Below are 17,842 nucleotides of genomic sequence, written 5' to 3'. Positions count from 1 at the left end.
TCGGAGGGCAAAAAGATTTTTTACGGCTGCCTGAGGAGCTGGCCGCACAGCCAGCAGGCAGCGGCATCACTGCTAACCATACAGGATTATGGTAATGAGCTTAACTAATAAGTAAATGAAACTTTTGAGTGACACCATTTAAAAACTAGTGTTCTCTCTTCACATGTTCTGCATATGTCTAACTTTGATTTGATGATAAAAATATAAATATATTTCAGTCAGACTCACCAGTGTCGTCCTCCTTGGAGCTGATGGATCCAGTCGTGCTACTTGTTCCATCTCCCTCCTCCTCCTCCTCCTCTTCCTCTTCCTCTTCCTCTTCATGAGCCTCTCCATCGGTACACAGTCCATGGTCAAGACTTGACTGGCTGGCAGAAACAGAAATGTAGGACTCGTTCTGGGTGACTGTGGATGTTTCACTGCTCTCTGCTAGAAGCTCCAAGCTCTCTGAAGTTTCCTCGGCCTCCTGTTGCTCACTTTTCCGCTCTTTCTCATCTTTCTTTATTTGTCTTGGCGGCGCATCTACTTGGTCTTCTGTTTGTGACAGGCTGGTTGTATCCTCATGCTGCGATGGAACCTGTTCATTGATTGGTTGGGGGCTAAATGGTGGGAGAAAAGAGATTTTGGGTTTCTTGGAGATTACTGGGGGCTTCTGTTTGACAGGAGAGCTTTGGGAGCTCTGTGGGGGCAATGAGTCCTGTCCTTCAACTTTTTCTCTTCCGTTTAAGAGAAAGTAACTCTGATTCTTGGCTTCTCCATTCATGACTGCACTAGCTGGCGTGTCATCTGTGATACTGCAGTCAAAAGACAACTCTTCTAAGAGCTTTGACACAGGTGAAGGTGAGCAGTAACGTGAATCTTCTTCTGGGGAACAGTTTGACAGGTGTAGCACAGTGGGATGCTCCATGGAGTGAGACTTCTCCAGGGCCAGGGGCTTTAGACCCTGAAGGAGGTCCACCCCTGTTTTCTGAGCTTTGGTGTGGTCTGAACTGCCGTTAATTTCCTTCTCTGGATGTTTAACAGAGCGGAGCTGAACACTCTGCAGTGCAAACGGGGTGATGAGGGGCTTAGGTGAATTTGTAGGGCTGGAAAGAGCTGGTTTCGGAGCATCTTTCACTGCCTTCACAAAGGATGGGGAGGAGGAAGGTGGGACAAAAGCAGGCAGTGGAGGAGGTGGAGGGGGCCCCATGGAGGGGACGGGAGGGGGAGGTGGAGGGGGAGGACTGAAGCTCCCATTGAAGGATGAACTGGGGTGGATTAGCATTTCAGGGGATGGAGGAGGAGGGAATTCTGGGGAGGTGGAGCAAGCAGGGGGTGGGCTCAGAGTTGGACCCTGTGGAGTGGTTGGTAACGGGGGAGCTGGCGGAGGAGTGCCTGCACTGGTACATGGCGGTAGAGGGGGAGGGAAGGGTGGAGGTGCGCTGAGAGGGGTGGTGGGAGCTGAGGAGGATGAGAGGAGCAAGGGTGGGGGTGGTGGAGGGGGAGGTCCGGAGCTTTTAAGTGAGTCCGAGGTGTTGGAGGAAAGGGAGGTGGAAGAGGAGGACAGGGATACAGAGGAGAGGAGAGATGATTTTCTCTCGGGCACTTTGGGCTTGGGCCGGCTGCCTGAGGGAGACATGGACCTGACAAACGAGGGCACTGGGGTTCCAGCTGTGGGGGTGTTGGACTGACTAGAGTAGCCGCTAGATGGGGAGGTCAGCCTATGCACCCTGTCTGGTGAGGAGGTGGACATTTTGGGCTTCACTGCCACCCCTGCCTCCTGACATGGAGCTCCAGGGGCCTGACTGTTGTTGAGAAGCTCACCTCCATTCTGCAATTCTCCTGGGTGAGCCCCAGCCGACATGTTATCAGCGGCATGAGCCGGCGGGGTCTGTGCCCTCTGGTCTCCATGGTTACGAGGGTAGTCCATGTAGTAGCCCCAGGAATCAGCATAGTCTGAGCGCAAGCTGCTGGTGTCACTGTGAGCAGGCGTCACGTGGCACAGCGAGTAAACGTTAGACACACCGCCACAGTTGGCGTTAGCTACTAGTGATGCTGCAGAGCTACCTGCACTGATGCTACTCTGACTGCGTGGCCGTAGCACCCAAGGGTCATCGTAGTCGCTGCTCGGGCTATGAGAGGGTGAAGAAGGTGAAGCCACTTTTCCTTTCCCTCCTCTCAGCCCCATCTGTAGGCTCTGCTGCAAGCTGGCAATTAGAGTCTCATTAAGCATGGCTCTGTTTGGCTCATTAGCACCGCTGATGGCGCTAACGCCTCCAAGGGGCTTTTTCACAGAAGTCTTGCGTCTAAGAGAGTCTGTACGAGCTGGGGGCAGCGGAGGCTTTTTGGCCTTGCGGAGGGAGATGCTGCGGGACAGAGAGCGATCACTGTACAAGCTTCCAGAGTCTTCCTGATTGGCCATCTCACGGCACTCGTACATGCTGTGCCGGGTGGCCCGTCCAGGTGCTGCACCATGCCCGCTGCCATGGCTGCGAGAGCGCAGGCCTGAGTCCATGTGCATGGAGGTGTAGTATCCATCATTGTCTTGGGAATAGAGGGAGCTGGAGTCAGTAGTGGTCCTGGAGGAGAGGTCCAGGCTGCTATACAGCTGGTTTATAGGAGTGGAGCAGCTGGAGGTCAGAGTGCGCTGTGGAACCACCACGTTTTCTGGCGTGTCGTAGATCCACTGCTCCTCTGACAGACAGGATGGTGGCGTGGGGGCCAAGGTGCTGTGGCTGTGTATGCTGCCGTCCGAGTGTCCTGACTCGCTAGCAGGTGCTGTGACTACCAGACCACCATCCTTTGGTGTGTGAGTGGGGGTAGAAGTGGCCAAGGCTGGGCAGGTGGAGCTGTGAGTAAAGGCTGTCGGACTGGAGATCATGGGGTCAGTGCTGGTGGAGGAAGCCAGACTGAGTGGCCGAGCTGTGGGGTAAGCTGAGGCTGGGGAGTGGGAGAGCTGACCGGAGGTGTTCAGGGTAATGACCTCGGAGGAGCTTGACATGGTGGCATTAGGGATGAGTGAGGTGGAGTAGGCAGCATGTGGGGAGACCACACATGCTGGACCACCAGCCCAATCACTGGCCTGTGTCCACCTCACCTCCTGAGACTTGGGCCTGGGCAGGGTGCCTGTCCTTGGGGCATGTCTCATGTGCACTACTGTATCGTCAACCTGAAACTTTCCAATTTGCCTCTGAGGTGTAGTTTGCTCCTCTGACTTGATGGGGGTGCTGCTATAGATGGGGTCAGCACTGAGGGACACCCTAGCACCCTGTCGGGGCAGACTGTGAAAACGGGAAGGGTCTCTGTTAAACTGTGGCAGCATCAAGATCCCAGAGCTGTCACTACTCGAGACGGATATACTTCCTGTTGAGGAGGAAGCAGAAATGCCAGCCATTTGAGCAGCAATTCCCTGTCCTCTCTGAGCCCGGATTCTTCTCATGGACGGGGGTACAATCTTTACTTCTTCTGTCTGGCAGCCAGAGTCTCTGGTCTCTGAACGTCGGAGCATTGAGTTGACGCTCCCAACTCTGCCCAAGGTGGAGTACTGTCCCGGGATGAACATGGAATGCGGCCGTAGCTCTCCACCGTGTCCTTTTGCTGCTGTCAAAGGAAAAAATTAAATAAAATAAACATGTAATTGAACAAAATATCTTGTTTTATCTTCTTGCACAACTACCCTTCTCTTTCCTCTCTATAACTTCTTCAGCCACAATGCCTTCTGCTCTTCTGGCTGGACTGTTAGATAAACTGTGCTCACATGGAAGCCAATTAATTTGATTAGCTGTAACCCTCTCATGCGTTAATAACTTCTGGTCTTCTTCATTAAGGAGGAAAGGCAGAGAGACTCCTTCCTGTGCTTGTCCTTCTATTCTGGCTCTGGCTCAGTCCGATATATACAAATACGAATATATATATACCCTGGGGTATAATACCCAGGACAGGCAGCTGGTATGAGGCAGCCAACAAACAAACACATAAATGGACACAAACAGTGCTGACATGGTCATGCATTGTCATACAGGGCAGAACAAACAGAGTAAGCAGATACATATAGAGACAAGGACACACAGAAATGCAGATATCAGACACACACACACACACACACACACACACACACACACACACACACACACACACTGAACATACCGGCTTGTAAACAAACAATTTGAAGAATGAGTTGTTAAACGGGAGATGATGTCTAGTTTGTCTCCCATCTGTGGTGCCTCTCCTGTTGATGCTCATATTCCAAAACATACACACACTCTTGCGTCCTTTCCCCCTCTCTCTCCCCCGTCTATCTCTCTCTCTCTAAACCACACATACACTCTCTTCCTCCTTTGCTAATAGCTGGACTGACAGCTTGGCTGCTGCTGCGATAGATTAAGCTGCAGGTCTACTTCGCAGGCAGCTCTTGTGCAAGGAGAGGGAGGGGATGAAGCACTGGGACAAATACCCCGGCCCAGTAATCATGACATTCAGAGGATGTCGTCAGCTGGTCACTAACCAGACTTCAAAAAGCTCCTTTCCTATCAGCCTTGGTGATCTTATCGCACAGAGAAATTACATTCTCCTTAAACGCTGCTGCCGTCCTACAGCTCAGAGACGTGTAAATAAACATCAGCCATGCAGTGCTGTCACCACAGCGTCAGCTTAGTAAGCTTAGTGCTCGCTTAACACCCAGCTCAGCTGAGTAACGAAGGGTAGGCGACATATGAAACTTCATATTTGTTATTTAGCCCCCATCCGTTTGAGCATCATATGTTCTGAAAATTATGAGGGTTGTGGGGCCTTTTTACTGTAGGTGTCCATGATCAAGGGCCCATTGTCTCATAATCAGTACATATTGGTAAGTAAGGCACACATAGGACATGCTAAGATTATCAATATGGCTCCAGGATTACGGCCCAGACACACAATTAACACACACAATTTACAGAAAAGGGACTGCAGAAAGTTAAGATGAAAGATTATGGCACAATATGAATTTAAGAATGGCAAACCATGAACTTAACTTCTCCTATGTGACATCATTTTCCAACAGGCAAAGTCAAAAATGTGATTATATGAGTGCAAAAGTTTCTAGAGGAGGAAAAAGGGCAAAAATAAAACCACAAAACTACTTAAAATGATTTCATAATGGGTTTCTGGCTGTGGATACAGTTAAACAGGGTGGAGAAGAGCAAATGAGGACACTTGGTATAAAGAACTGAAAACAGGGAAAGACTGAACATCTGCAGGGCCTTGATCCAACACTGTGGACTTGCACATGTCATTTTCTCCCTCTCAATATGATTTACTCAGAGCAATACCGGTGGGGTGGGTTCATTCACCACTCAATGTATACAATTAATGGATAAAAGCATAAATCCATAGAGAATATGGTTATAGGGAGGCTTTTCCAGAGTGTTGGTACAGGTCTGTGGACAGTAGAGGGCAACATATTGCCCCACAGTGATCCATACCTAGCTCATGGTTGAAGTTGTCAGGCAGCCCTGATATAGTCTTTCTGCGTTTGACCTTCTTGGGCCGGCGGGACACGGTGTCAGTGTTAATGAGGGAGCGCCGGATGCTCGCCTGTCGGTCAAACACTGCCCCTGGTAGCCGGGAGGGCGAGAGCAAGGCAGGCAGACACACAGGCAAACAGCAGTTGGTTAGTTGGAAGGAACAACGTCAACAACATGCAAAGGTTTTGTTGTTGTTTTTTTTTCAAGTTGAACATGCAACATCAACAGGAAAAGAAACCTCCAGGGTCAGTTCAACCAAATTTTGAAAAAAACATTTCTCTTTAGTGGTATCTAGCCATGCAGATATTTTTGGTTTTATTTGGCTCTACTAAGAACTGTTCACAGTGAGGTCTGCATTGGCATGTTTCTAGAAATACAAGTTACTGTTGATTCTTTCAAGTAATTATTCAATACTGTGAGCGCCACAAATAAAATCCTATTTACTTTTATTTATTGGGGTGGAGGTGCAAAGCTCAGAAGCAAACTAAACTAAGGCAAATACAAGCAAAAGTTTATGTGTTGCATTATACCATTAGAAGAGAATATGTGTTTCAGACATTTGGGTGAGCTGACCCTTTAACGTTTATCCACCAGCCAAAGTTTACCAGCTATTTTCACTTATTTACTCGTCAAGCTTAATCATTAAAACTTAAAAAAAAAAAATTACTAAGGCACTGGCCAATCAAATGTGGGCTGGCAAAGAAAACTTTAAATTTTTTGGCTGATGGTTTGTGTTAATTTCCAACTCTGATTGTTAAGTCACTTAGAGATATGTGGAGTGCATGCTCTTATCACAAAAACAAACATGCACAGGACAGATATGAGGTGAAGCATGCACATACACACAGTCAGTCATTCATTCATTCTTCTTCTTAATTTGCTCAATATCTTTCTCCCTCTCTGTCCAGCTTCCCTAAAGGAAGAGCAATATCTTACTAACTGCTCTTCTTCCTGACATTTGGCTAGCTGGTGACAGCCTGCAGGCATTAGGGAAATAGAAATTGATATGAGGGCAGATAGTGTCTATCACATTCCCCCTCTCAAAGTGACAGCAATGTCCCTGATCTCTCTCTGTCTGCATGTGTGTGTGTGTGTGTGTGTGTGTGTGTGTGTGTTTGTTTCTCAGTAATTTAAAGCGACAGGAGACGAAGTCAACAATGATTTGTGTGGAGTGAAACCACATTAAGCACTCATTAGTGTCTGAAGGACAGTTATATTGGCCTTGACAACAGCAAAATTCAGATGTTGATGCTGAACTGACATTTTTAGAGTCTTTGTGCTGTGGTTCATCTGTTTTACACCTTGTAAAAAATATCTGGCTGGTGTGAGTTTATGTCTTATTAGTGAAAGATCAGATAAGCTACAGAGTAATATATTAATCACCAGAACTGTCAGAATGAGATGTTATATCTATAAGGAAGGTGTGTGTGTCTCGCGTGCGGCAGATAGCACTAAAAAATGTGACATGCTAACAGGGGAATAGCATCGACACGTTTTGCTGTGTTCATCTGTCAAACGCCTTGTGATTAGGGCTGCAACAACGAATCGATAAAATTCGATTACTAAAAAAGTTGGCAACGAATTTAATTATCGATTCGTTGTGTCGCGCAACTATTAGGCAACCTAGTTGCGGAGATAAAAAAAAAATTTAGTTGAGCGCAGAGCGGAGCGAAAGAAAAGAAAAAAGAGCAGAGTGGGGGTAGAGGAAATACGGAGAGACCCGTAACGTTGTTCTCAAACACTCGGCGGAGGCAGAGAAATCAGTACGACCTAAGTCATCCAAGGTATGGGAGCATTTCACACTAAATAAATCAAAAACGTGTTAATTGCAAGATAAACAAAAGCGACACGGCATGGCAGGGGCGCACCGCGGTGATGAGTCAGCACCTAAAACGTAAACCTGTTGGAGTCCTTGATGAGGAGGAAGGGAGTTCAACAGCAGGGTAAAGTCACTACACTATCCTACTTCTGTTCCGTTCTGAAGTGAGGAACGTACCGTCCCTCCAGTAGCTCTTCTGGTGCTGCTGTTTACTCGTTATCCAGCTGACTAGCATGACAAGCTAGCGTTAGCTCGGTAATAACAGTAATAAAGCAGGGGTGGTATAGTTTGCAAGACTAAAGACACGGTTTTATTCACTCGCCTTTTTTGGCCCATTAATTTTTCAATCTGTTGTCATGTATATATTATGTGCTTTGTCCCATATCAGTTATTGTTGACAAATATAATAGTGTGTGGTGTATAAACGAACTTAACTTGCACTTACTACAGTGATGGTAATAATTTAATGAATAAGTGTGTGTGTGTGTGTGTCTGTCTGTCTGTCTGTCTGTCTGTGTCTTGTCTGTATCTGCTATTTGGGTTACTTAACTTTACACAACTATTAACTAAAACAACAAGTACGTATGTATTGAGTTGATGTAAATTAATGCTTTTTTTTTTATCCGATTCATCGATTAATTGAAAAAATAATCGACAGATTAATCGATTATTAAAATAATCCTTAGTTGCAGCCCTACTTGTGATCTGACATAAAGTCAGTAAAAAGCCTTGACCCTTGGATACGATTTTCACACACAAACGCTCGCTCACACACGCATAGAGGAAGGTGAAGGTCAGTCTGCAGGAAGCTTGATGGAAGAGAAGAATATACAGAGAGGTGCAGGAGGAGAGGCAGACATCCATGACTGACACGTACAGTTTTTTCCTCTGTGGTTGACTGGATACAGTAATACATTAGTCTCTATCCAGTTAGCCACAGAGGGTTGATTATAGGAACAGTCTGACATTTTTGCACGTTTTGCCCATTCCTTTTTTTTTTGCTGCCTTACTGAGAATTAGATGAAAAGACCATTTTTATTTGCCTCGCTAGCTGGCTTTTCATCTATTGCCACCACTAGGTCAACATTTGCTTTCGTCCAAAACGTTGACCTGCACAACTAATGACATTCCCATCAGCCTCAGCTGTATTTTGTGTTTAGTGTTAATTAGCAAATAATAGCATGCTTACACACTAACATGGTGAACATGTTAAACATGATACCTGCTAGTATGGCTGTAAACTCTTAGTCTTGAACATTTAAGGGAGGCTAGCTGTCTTCTCCTGCTTCCAGGCTTTGTGCTAAGCTAGGCTAAGCATGACATGAAGCTATCTCTGTATTCAACTCACAGACATGAATTCAATGTTGTTCAATCTCTCATTAAAACAGCAATCAAGCAAATTTCCAAAAATGTCAGAAAAATCCTTTATGATAAAGAAAACCAAATGTATGATTGGTGGTAAGAGGTTAATGTTACAGAATAGACACCGGGGATGAATGAGACCAGATCGAACTCAAAGTAGATTAATCTTTCTACGTTGCTATCTAATATGGAACTAGAGTAACAGGAGATTTTCGCCTACCAACACTGATGGGGATTGGTCGCTAGTGATTGGGAGATGGACAAAATAGTTGGATCATTGCGGTTGCCAAGAGGTCATACCTGTGACGTTGATGGGAACTATGTCTGTGGGCACGGCCTGGGCTGCCAGCCTCATCTTCTCCTCTGGGGTGGGGAGGGGTGTGCCTTTGTTCCATACAACCTGTCCGTCAACCTCGTACCCCTCTCCTCCCTGCGGGGTCTGGGGCCTCAAGGAAAGCTGAGATTTGTCGTCCTCAGCTGATGAAGCTGTGGACTAGATGACAAAGAAGAATAATGGGTTAACAAGACATTAAACATCAAGTGGAGCAAAGAGAGAGAAAAATAGATGATAAGAGAGCAGACACAGGAGGAAAGGAAAGGTACAGGAGGAGAGAAATTATAGAAACAAAGAAACAAACAAGAAAAAAAAGATAATTGAGATAGAGGGGAGGAACAGAGTCGAATGCAAAGGGAAGGTGAGAGAGATGAAACACAATGTGGAGTAATGAATCCCAATGGAGTCAACGATTTGTCATATTGAATTAGAGCACAGAATTGATGGATAAAGAAAAATGTCGAAACAAAGTGTCAAGATAATAGAAGAAAATTAAAGTGTGAATAGAATATTATAGAACAGAATAGAACTTAATTGTTCCAAACTATAACTGACCGACTGTGCAGACTTTATTGACACACACAAACAGACTATAAAATATTACTATCACTGTGACCTTTAGAGGCTTGTGGTGCTGTAAACATGTTTCACGATCAATCAAACCCAAATGGAAACACAAACTCGCACGCACGCAAACATCTATCAGAGTAAATCGACAGAGCGTTTTAAAGATGGCAGGATGAAAGTAAGAGAGCAACAGCGAGGACAAAGAGAGAGAATCACTCATGCATTTAACTGTTTACACACTAACGGTTCTCAATCCTAAAGTAGAATTTACTGCAGGGAAGCAACAGACAACCTTTTACTGCAGCATCCAGGCCTAAAATGTAGCTGTTAGTCTACAGAAAACCAGCAGTCAATGTCCATTAGAGATTTTGAGATCTTTGTTTTGTAATCATAAATAAAGATCGATTGGAGAGCACGGTGAACACAAATAATCCCAAATTGTTCCGTTTCTGGGTAAATTTCAGAGGCAAAATTATTCGTCCTTACTTTCACTGGATCAAACCAAAAAGCCTGGCTTCATCTGCAACAGGTTGAGCTTTGCCACTTTGGAAAAAAATCCTCAGTGTGATTTGGCTTGTCAGAGATGGAAAATTGTTGGAATAAAGTTGTCCAGAATCTCCCAAATACATGCAGCACTCATTCCCTTTGTCCATTACACTTCATCCTGACAATCCCGAGTTAGACTGCCTAGAAACGGATGGCTATTAGTGCTTTCATACAAACCACGGATGGATGGATAAATGGGGGGAGGCAACAGAGGAGGCAGAAAAGGAGATGATGTAAAGAAAGGATCTCAGCGATAGTTTGGTGGCAGGCACTGCTTGTTGTTTTGCATTGTGGCTCAACCTGCAGCCCCGTTTCTCCTTTTGAAGCTGCTGTCAGGCAAAGTTAGGCTCACATGCCTCAGGACAACAGGAAGTGACGGGAAAGAGAGACAAACAGCGGAAGGTAGAAAGACAGATAACGAGAGATGGGAGTCGACAGTTTTAGAAAGACAACAAGCATGTTAGGAAGGTCAAGGGTCGGGGCCGGCATGGAACGAGCGGCAGACATCAAGGGGCTCGGGGGAGGGGGGAGAGACCCTGATAATAACAGTGAAAGACCCTATGACCCTCTCAGGACCCCTCATATTACATTATGTATGAGAAATAAAAATGGGGAGAGGAGAGGAGGCATATCTGGCTGTCAAACCATTTACATTTCACTCCAATGGTCTGCCAGTAAAAAGAGCAATAAATCATAGTTTTTTTCTCCGTTTTGTTTTCTATCGTTGTCTCTTTTCTTCTTCTTCTTATATCTCTCCACCTACCACTCTCCTATGAAATTACAGTACTGTGACATTAGACAAACAACAGCCAGGTAGAGAGAAGACAACACAAGCTAGCAAGTGTTTCTCTTCTCTCTATACATTTAGATCTGCCTAAAGAATCATAACAGAGAACTGAGATGCAATTAAAACACAGTGAATTGAAGATTCATCTCTACTTCACTTTATCTTGATGCATGCTGACAGTCATAACAAAATGTAAGTGTTAGCTTAGGGCTCGTTCTCTATGTATCATCAATCCTAATAAATTACCACAAAAACTGGTGTCAACCAGAGAGAAAGACGTAATTACAAAATGAGCTAGACCTACGAGTACATGTTTTAGGTGACTTGCAGAGCTTTTTTTTTTTAAAGCTGATAATTATTATTATTTAATTCGGGAAAATAAATTAGAAAATAAAATAAGTAAGGGAGACCGAAAAGTAACAAAGGAAAACAGGCATTCTCATTTCTGACCACTAGATGGCAGACTGACACTGTTTAAATCACTGGAGGTGAGTTGCCATGCGCTGAATCGGCTGCAAAGCACTGCTGTGCACACAATAACTGCAGTTGTATGTAATAAATGGTCAAATGTAGTTATTGCTACACCTGGACAGTTGTGTGCGTATTTGTGTGCAGTGTTTGTGCATATGTGTACCTTCTTATCATTGTCATCCTCCTCATCCTGCAGGCTGCTGGTGGACTGTAAGGGGTCAGAAAAGGTGGGACCCTGAGAGTAGTACTGAGAGCTCCGAAAACCATCTTTCCTCAGCTTGTCGCATTCTGCAGGACAGACAAATATGTGGGGGGGGGGGGGACATGTTACATAGACAAAAGAGATTTGGATCTTTGTCTCAAACAGGATTTCGTTGAGCTTTTCATGTTGGGAACCTGCAGGCAGATAAACATTATGATCACAAGTCTGTACTTGAAAGGATTTTTGTCATGCGAAACCACCTCACTACCTGAGAACAGAGCTTTTGTTGAGTGTGATGCAGAAGAGTTTCTACAGGTCACACTTTTCCTTTCCTAGCTGATGTAAGATGCATTTATGTACCATATACAGTCTGAGATTGTCAATTTAACTTTGCCTATTATTTAAACATTTAACTCTTAATCACTTAACGCTAACTTGTGCATATAATATTCAAAATAAGTCTGCCAATAACACTATACTGTAGTAGGAAGGATGTGTGAAATATCTATAGGAAACACACACACACACACACACACACACACACACACACACACACACACACACACACACACACACACACACACACACACACACACACACACACACACAGAGACATAGCTGTGTAGCACTTATCAACTGTGTCTGTGTGTCAGTCCCTGTTGGATGCTGCCAAGTGCTGCTCACACCTCCTCCGTCACCACCTGCTGTGCCGGGGTTGTACTGTATGTGTGTGAATGTGCGTATGCCGATGTGTGATAAGAAGAGAGTTTATAAATGAATGTGTGTGTGTGTGTGTGTGTGTGTGTATGTGTAACCAGAGGAGGGGGTATCAGTTGCAGGCTGTCACACACAGATGGCAGAACTGTCCCTCTCTCTCCTCCTTCCCCCTCTTTCTCCCTCTGCAAATGTCTACTAGTGCATCCTTTGTCTAGTCTTGTAATAGCTAATTATATTCACATAGTACCGGTACAACTAAACCACACAGCAAAGGGTTTTTTGTGTGTGTTAACTGATGCCTGTAACCTCAAGGATAAAGAAAGAATAAAGGGCTAACCTTACACCTGTTTATTTTAAATAACTTTAATAGGATATTTAAACATGTCCGTCTCAACTACATTGGTAGCATATCAACTGACAAGCATGCATGAGTCTTTTATGTCTTTCTCTGCATCTTATCCCTGATCCATACAAATGGACCTCCCTGGTCTTTTATCTTGCATCTTTTGAGAGTTATTCAGTGTATGATGCACAAAACCCCTTTTGCTGACTGACACACATGTACCAAAGCGCATGCACATCACTCCTAGCCTGGCACCTCAGAGATGCTGCTTTTGATCCCTTTTATGTGCCATCTATCTCCATAGCTAATTACAGCCCATCTCTGTGGAGAGAAACGCTGGTGCGTGTGTAATACTGTCAGTTAATGGATCCTAATGGGGCTGGCAAAGGTAGCAACTGTAACGACAAGCTGATGTGGTAGCGGTCTGGAAGAAGGGATTTACAAAACATGATGATAATGAGGATGATGACGGGAAGCGGAGCTGTTACGATGATTGGTGGTGTGTGATTGGGGATGGTTGATAAAATAAATACGCCTTGATGAGCCGGTTGTTGGTAGGCAGAACTGAAGGGAAGGGACAAGAGAAGATAAGCAGAAAGAATGAAGTATAGAAAAAGTATAATGATTTAAAGAGGGTGTATCTATCTTTGTATATATTTTAAAGTGGCAAGTAAATCAAATTATCAATTAGTAATTGACCTAAAGCTGTCAAAAGAGAGTCCCTGAAGTGGCACTATAATGTAACTGAGGGAAATGTCTGGTTCTTCAGCCGCTAAATGCTCCACTGTGTTCACCAGCTACTCGCTAACTGTGGTTGTCTGCTGTTTGGTGCTGAACAGGAAGTGTCAAGTGGGTTTTTTAGAGCTTTTAGCTGAAAACAGCTCTATAAGAGCAGAGAGAGTAAACCAAAACAGTAAAGTTGAGGGCCGGACAGCTAAACAATGAGTTGAAAGTTACTATAAAGCTCCTTAAAACTGAGCAGCGCTGCAGATTCAGGTGACAATTCAGGTGATAGCGTCATCGCTGTGAATGACTCCTTTTACATTGTCATGTGTTACTGTATGTTATTAAAAAAATAGCTTTAAAGTTAATTTAGTTAATTGTCAATGCTATGTAAAGCTGTTCGTGATAATGAGATTATGGAGATAAACTGTCTTTGCTTTTCTATCTGACCTTATAGCAGGAGCTTTAAAGCAATATTCTTCTCATTAAAATCTATCCTTAATCTTTCATAAATAAACATTGTAAACAAACAAGTGTCCCTGGTTATAACTAAAAGACATCATTGACTACACTAATGCATATTTCTTGGGATAATATTGACAACAATCATACGACTGTTACTTACGACCCTGGTGTATTTCAACCTGTTGGCATGTTTTCTGCAAATTTACCAGCTGCCTGAAAAAGCCTCACTGCTAAACACAAGCTGAAACCCATGTGAGTGTGTCAAAGGAACAAAGAGTAGATGCACATTGTCGTCTGATTGGTTATTGATTATTTGGCTTTGCAGAGTAGAGAGCAGACTCGTGTAGCTTGCTGTGCCATGTTGGTGGCACTGGATTTAGTGACTGGTTACATGTGTATTAGAGCTTGGGTTGACCCTGGTTTAACCACCTGATATAATCTCTTATAAAATATCTTGTAAAAATACAGTTATTATTATGGAAGTTTAAAGAGATAGTAGTATAGATGTATTTGGCCAAGTCTAATTCCTTAAGGTGGGGCTATAGTTAGGTGTGTAACCTCCAATCTCAACCTCCTTTGAGTGGACTTAAGGAATTAAAGAGTTAAAACACACACAAAGACTCAAAGCGACAGCACATGTGCTTTTATTGGACACCTGTTGTCTTTCAGTTAGGACCCCTGGGGCTGGGTGGTGGTGACAGGATGATGGGACAGTGACAGGATGAGGGGGGGCTGACTTAATCCAACCTCCCAGGTGGTGTTTGTGTGTTTGCGTATCTAGCAACATCAATATTGCAGGAAGTAATATGCATATATGTGTGTGTGTGGGTGTGTAAAAGCAGGTGACTAATGCTTTACACACCGTAAGCATTAGGTTACAACCGGCTTCTTCCTTTATCAGTCTCTTTTTTTATCTGCTGGCACACTGGGCCACCTGTGCATGTAAACAACAAGCCTTTACTGTAACACATCCACCCACGTATGCACACATACACACCCATATACATGCTTCTAAGCCTTTTCTCACACTTGCCTCTCAATCCGTTATCTGAGAAATCAGTGGAAAACACAATTTCCCCAGGGAACTCTCTGTAAAACAGGTGCCAGCATTTACTGGTGTTCTGTTTTGGGAACATTGTGAGAATATTACAAATTTGTCACTCAGCTGTGACTTGACTCCCTGTGTTTGTTTGACAAAAACGCTGTGTCTGTTTTTCTCTAAGTGTACTGGACAAACAGGACGAAGAGGATCTCACACTGTGGTGTTGTTGGCTAAACCTTGGACTGAACACAAATTACAGGTTTGGGCCTTTTTACAATGTAGTAGATAAACACAGCTGATCGCTTCCTTGACGACCTAACAATGACTAATGGCGTTACATCCAGCAACATTCCCACTAGTGAGATTTGTCAGTGTGTATATTTTGATTGATTTGGCTGATATGGATGTAACTGATTTACTGAAGATAGATATGGGTATCACCTAGAAACTTATCTGAACTATAATTCCACACAAACGTTAAACTTAGTTAGTTGAGTGTCAGGAAATTAACATGCAACAGGTTAATAATCGAATAATGGTATTTGTCACTTTTCAAGGAAAAATTCTCAAATGTGAAGATTTCGGTTTTATACGATTGTAATTAATTAACAATTGTATAAAACAGAAAAAAAATTCTATTTGAGTTTTGGACTGTGGGTTGGAACAAAACAGGGCACATGTCAAATTACTGTCTTTTGTTTTCATTTTCATGATTCATGTACATTTTGGAAAATAATATTTTACCCACTGCAGCACTGGACTCCCTGAGCGAACCTGAGATTTATCATATTACCTCACCTACCTTGTTTCAACAGCCAAAATACGATTTAGATTCCAAAAACATGAAAACGTATTACTGTTACTTAAAGGTTGTTTTGTTTTATATGTGGCTTGTGAAATTGTCAAAGTGCACAAGTGGCTAATAATTAAAGTGTGGATGGCTGTGGATGTTTCCCTTCATATGTTGTTATTATTTAGCTTCTTTTATTTTTATTTTTTTAATGTGAACCTGAAACAATACAGTACAGTAATCACCTTCTCTACATGAGTGGCAAATGATTGTATCGTGTTGCATCCCGTCAAACTCTCTAATTTGAATGATCCTTACCTCGCAGGGCGGTCTTGAGGTTGACTTTGGCCTGGCGGTGGAGGTCTTCTACGCAGGGCGGCCTGCTGCCTGGCAGGAAGACGTTCTCCTGCTGGTGCCACGGCGCTGTGTAATGAACTGTCCACTTGCTCTCCTCATCCAGGTTAGACACCGCTGCAGATACACACAAAGCAGTTATAGAATTTAGTTAGACTTGAGTTAAATTTCCAATGTTACTGACGCTAATGGATCTCCTGAAGGATCTTTTAATACTTCAGAAAGTTGCCAAGGTTAAAAAAACTAAAAATAATCCAGCCACAGTTTTTTTTAGAAGAGCTCACATATTCTCAAACCTTTAGAAACAGTATATCATGGACTAGAAAATGTACACGTAGTACTGGCTACTGGAGGGATTTCTTTATATTTGGCGGTGAAAAGGAAGGGGAAGTGGATTGAGGTGCTTTGCATCAAGGTGTCAGTCTCCACACCAACAACATGACACGTATCTGAGACGTCACACAGTAGGCCACACAAGTCAGAGGGGGAGGAGGGGTGAATTTGGAGGGAAACACTAACAAGATGATATCCAGCTCAAACAGCCTACTAAAAACTTAGAAATTATAAAAGCTAACTTTTACTCTGAGAAACAATAAGGCAAAATGACAACACTGCACACACAAAGCACCTAGCAGAACTCATTCAATGGGTTTAACATCAAGCTGGATAAACATACACTGCTGGCTATCCAACAATCTTTTTCATCGCAAGGCAGGAAAAAGAACCCTTTTTCCTTGTTTTTTTGTAATTTTCTAGAACACTCTTCTCAGACTGACAGCATTAAAGAAATCTTAACAGGACAATATGGACTTTTCTCTTGTTACTGGTGGTGGCGTGTAATAGTGATGATCCAGAAAGTGAAGCTTATTCCCATGCTGCATTTGGAAGGTACTAAATACAAGTGTCAGCAAAACGACTGAGGTAAATATCAGTATCAACAAACACACACAAACTTTCCAGAAAGTAGGCTTACCAAGTGAGCGAATCCAAGCCAAAGTTGGTGATCGTGGATGTAGGACTATCTCCATTTAGACAGCTATTGGTTTGCCCCTGTCCTGATTTCTTATCATCACAACATGTCCATCTGACTAGGACTGTGAGGGAGATGTTGGAGGAACCAGGAAGAAGGGGACGGTCATGAAAAGGGGCGGAGAGTGTGTGGACTGTTTCAATGCTTCTTAACAGGTGCTAATGAGACATAGTAGGATGCATAGTGTGTGTGTGTGTGTGTGTGTGTGTGTGTGTGTGTGTGTGTGTGTGTGTGTGTGTGTGTGTGTGTGTGTGTGTGTGTGTGTGTGTGTGTGTGTGTGTGTGTGTGTGTGTGTGTGTGCGTGCGTGCGTGCGTGCGTGTGTGTGTGTGTGTGTGTGTGCCTCCGAGGTAGAAGTATAGGGCGGGGTGCCTAGAAATGCAAATTGGTCGTTGGTGGAAGTGTCAAACAGTTTGTAACTGCTTTGATATACAGATAACGTCTGATAGCCTTCAACAATGACCATCTTAAAAGCTCTTCTTTGACCAGTCCAACTGTGCTTATTTGTTGCTAACCCATGTGTGAGCAATGAGTACAGCAAAGTTGAACATAGTTCTATGGATGGATTTATAAGGGACAGTCCAGTGTGCCGAGTCCTGCTGCTGCTGGTGACTAATGGCACCTTAACGTCCCTACAGCTCGATGAGGAACGGGCAGCCGTTAACTGCTTCTTAAACCAAGGAGACGGGTCATTGTGTTTATTCATGTTCCCACTCACTGTTACCAAACAGTTTTTTTTTCATTCACTTTCTCTACCTGTGTCGTTGGTCGTTACACATGCTGTATTGCAGCGTGTCTGCACTGGTCAC

At 43.9% G+C, this 17,842-nt stretch overlaps 1 protein-coding gene and 1 long non-coding RNA gene across 6 annotated transcripts in view; one reads left to right on the top strand and one right to left on the bottom strand.

Annotated features, from left to right (window-relative positions):
- The window catches only part of nhsl1b (NHS-like 1b), a 113,189-nt gene that overhangs the window by 6,702 nt on the left and 88,645 nt on the right, over positions 1-17,842 (bottom strand). For 3 of the 5 annotated variants that reach the window (XM_028605370.1, XM_028605365.1, XM_028605369.1), the window contains exons 2-6: positions 15,970-16,122; positions 11,533-11,657; positions 8,965-9,157; positions 5,442-5,573; positions 229-3,579 (exon numbers count right to left, since the gene is read on the bottom strand). In XM_028605370.1, coding sequence (XP_028461171.1) covers positions 229-3,579; positions 5,442-5,573; positions 8,965-9,157; positions 11,533-11,657; positions 15,970-16,122 — 3,954 coding nt within the window. The remainder of the gene's footprint in view (positions 1-228; positions 3,580-5,441; positions 5,574-8,964; positions 9,158-11,532; positions 11,658-15,969; positions 16,123-17,842) is intronic. The other 2 variants (XM_028605367.1, XM_028605368.1) reach the window with 2 other exon arrangements.
- Positions 7,389-16,755, top strand: LOC114573283 (uncharacterized). Its single transcript, XR_003694875.1, has 3 exons — positions 7,389-7,426; positions 15,043-15,120; positions 15,977-16,755. It is a non-coding gene; the product is annotated as an uncharacterized LOC114573283 (long non-coding RNA).

The sequence above is a fragment of the Perca flavescens genome, chromosome 18 (assembly GCF_004354835.1).
Source record: "Perca flavescens isolate YP-PL-M2 chromosome 18, PFLA_1.0, whole genome shotgun sequence".
NCBI lineage: Eukaryota > Metazoa > Chordata > Actinopteri > Perciformes > Percidae > Perca > Perca flavescens.
This window is presented reverse-complemented; position numbering and strand designations above follow the sequence as displayed.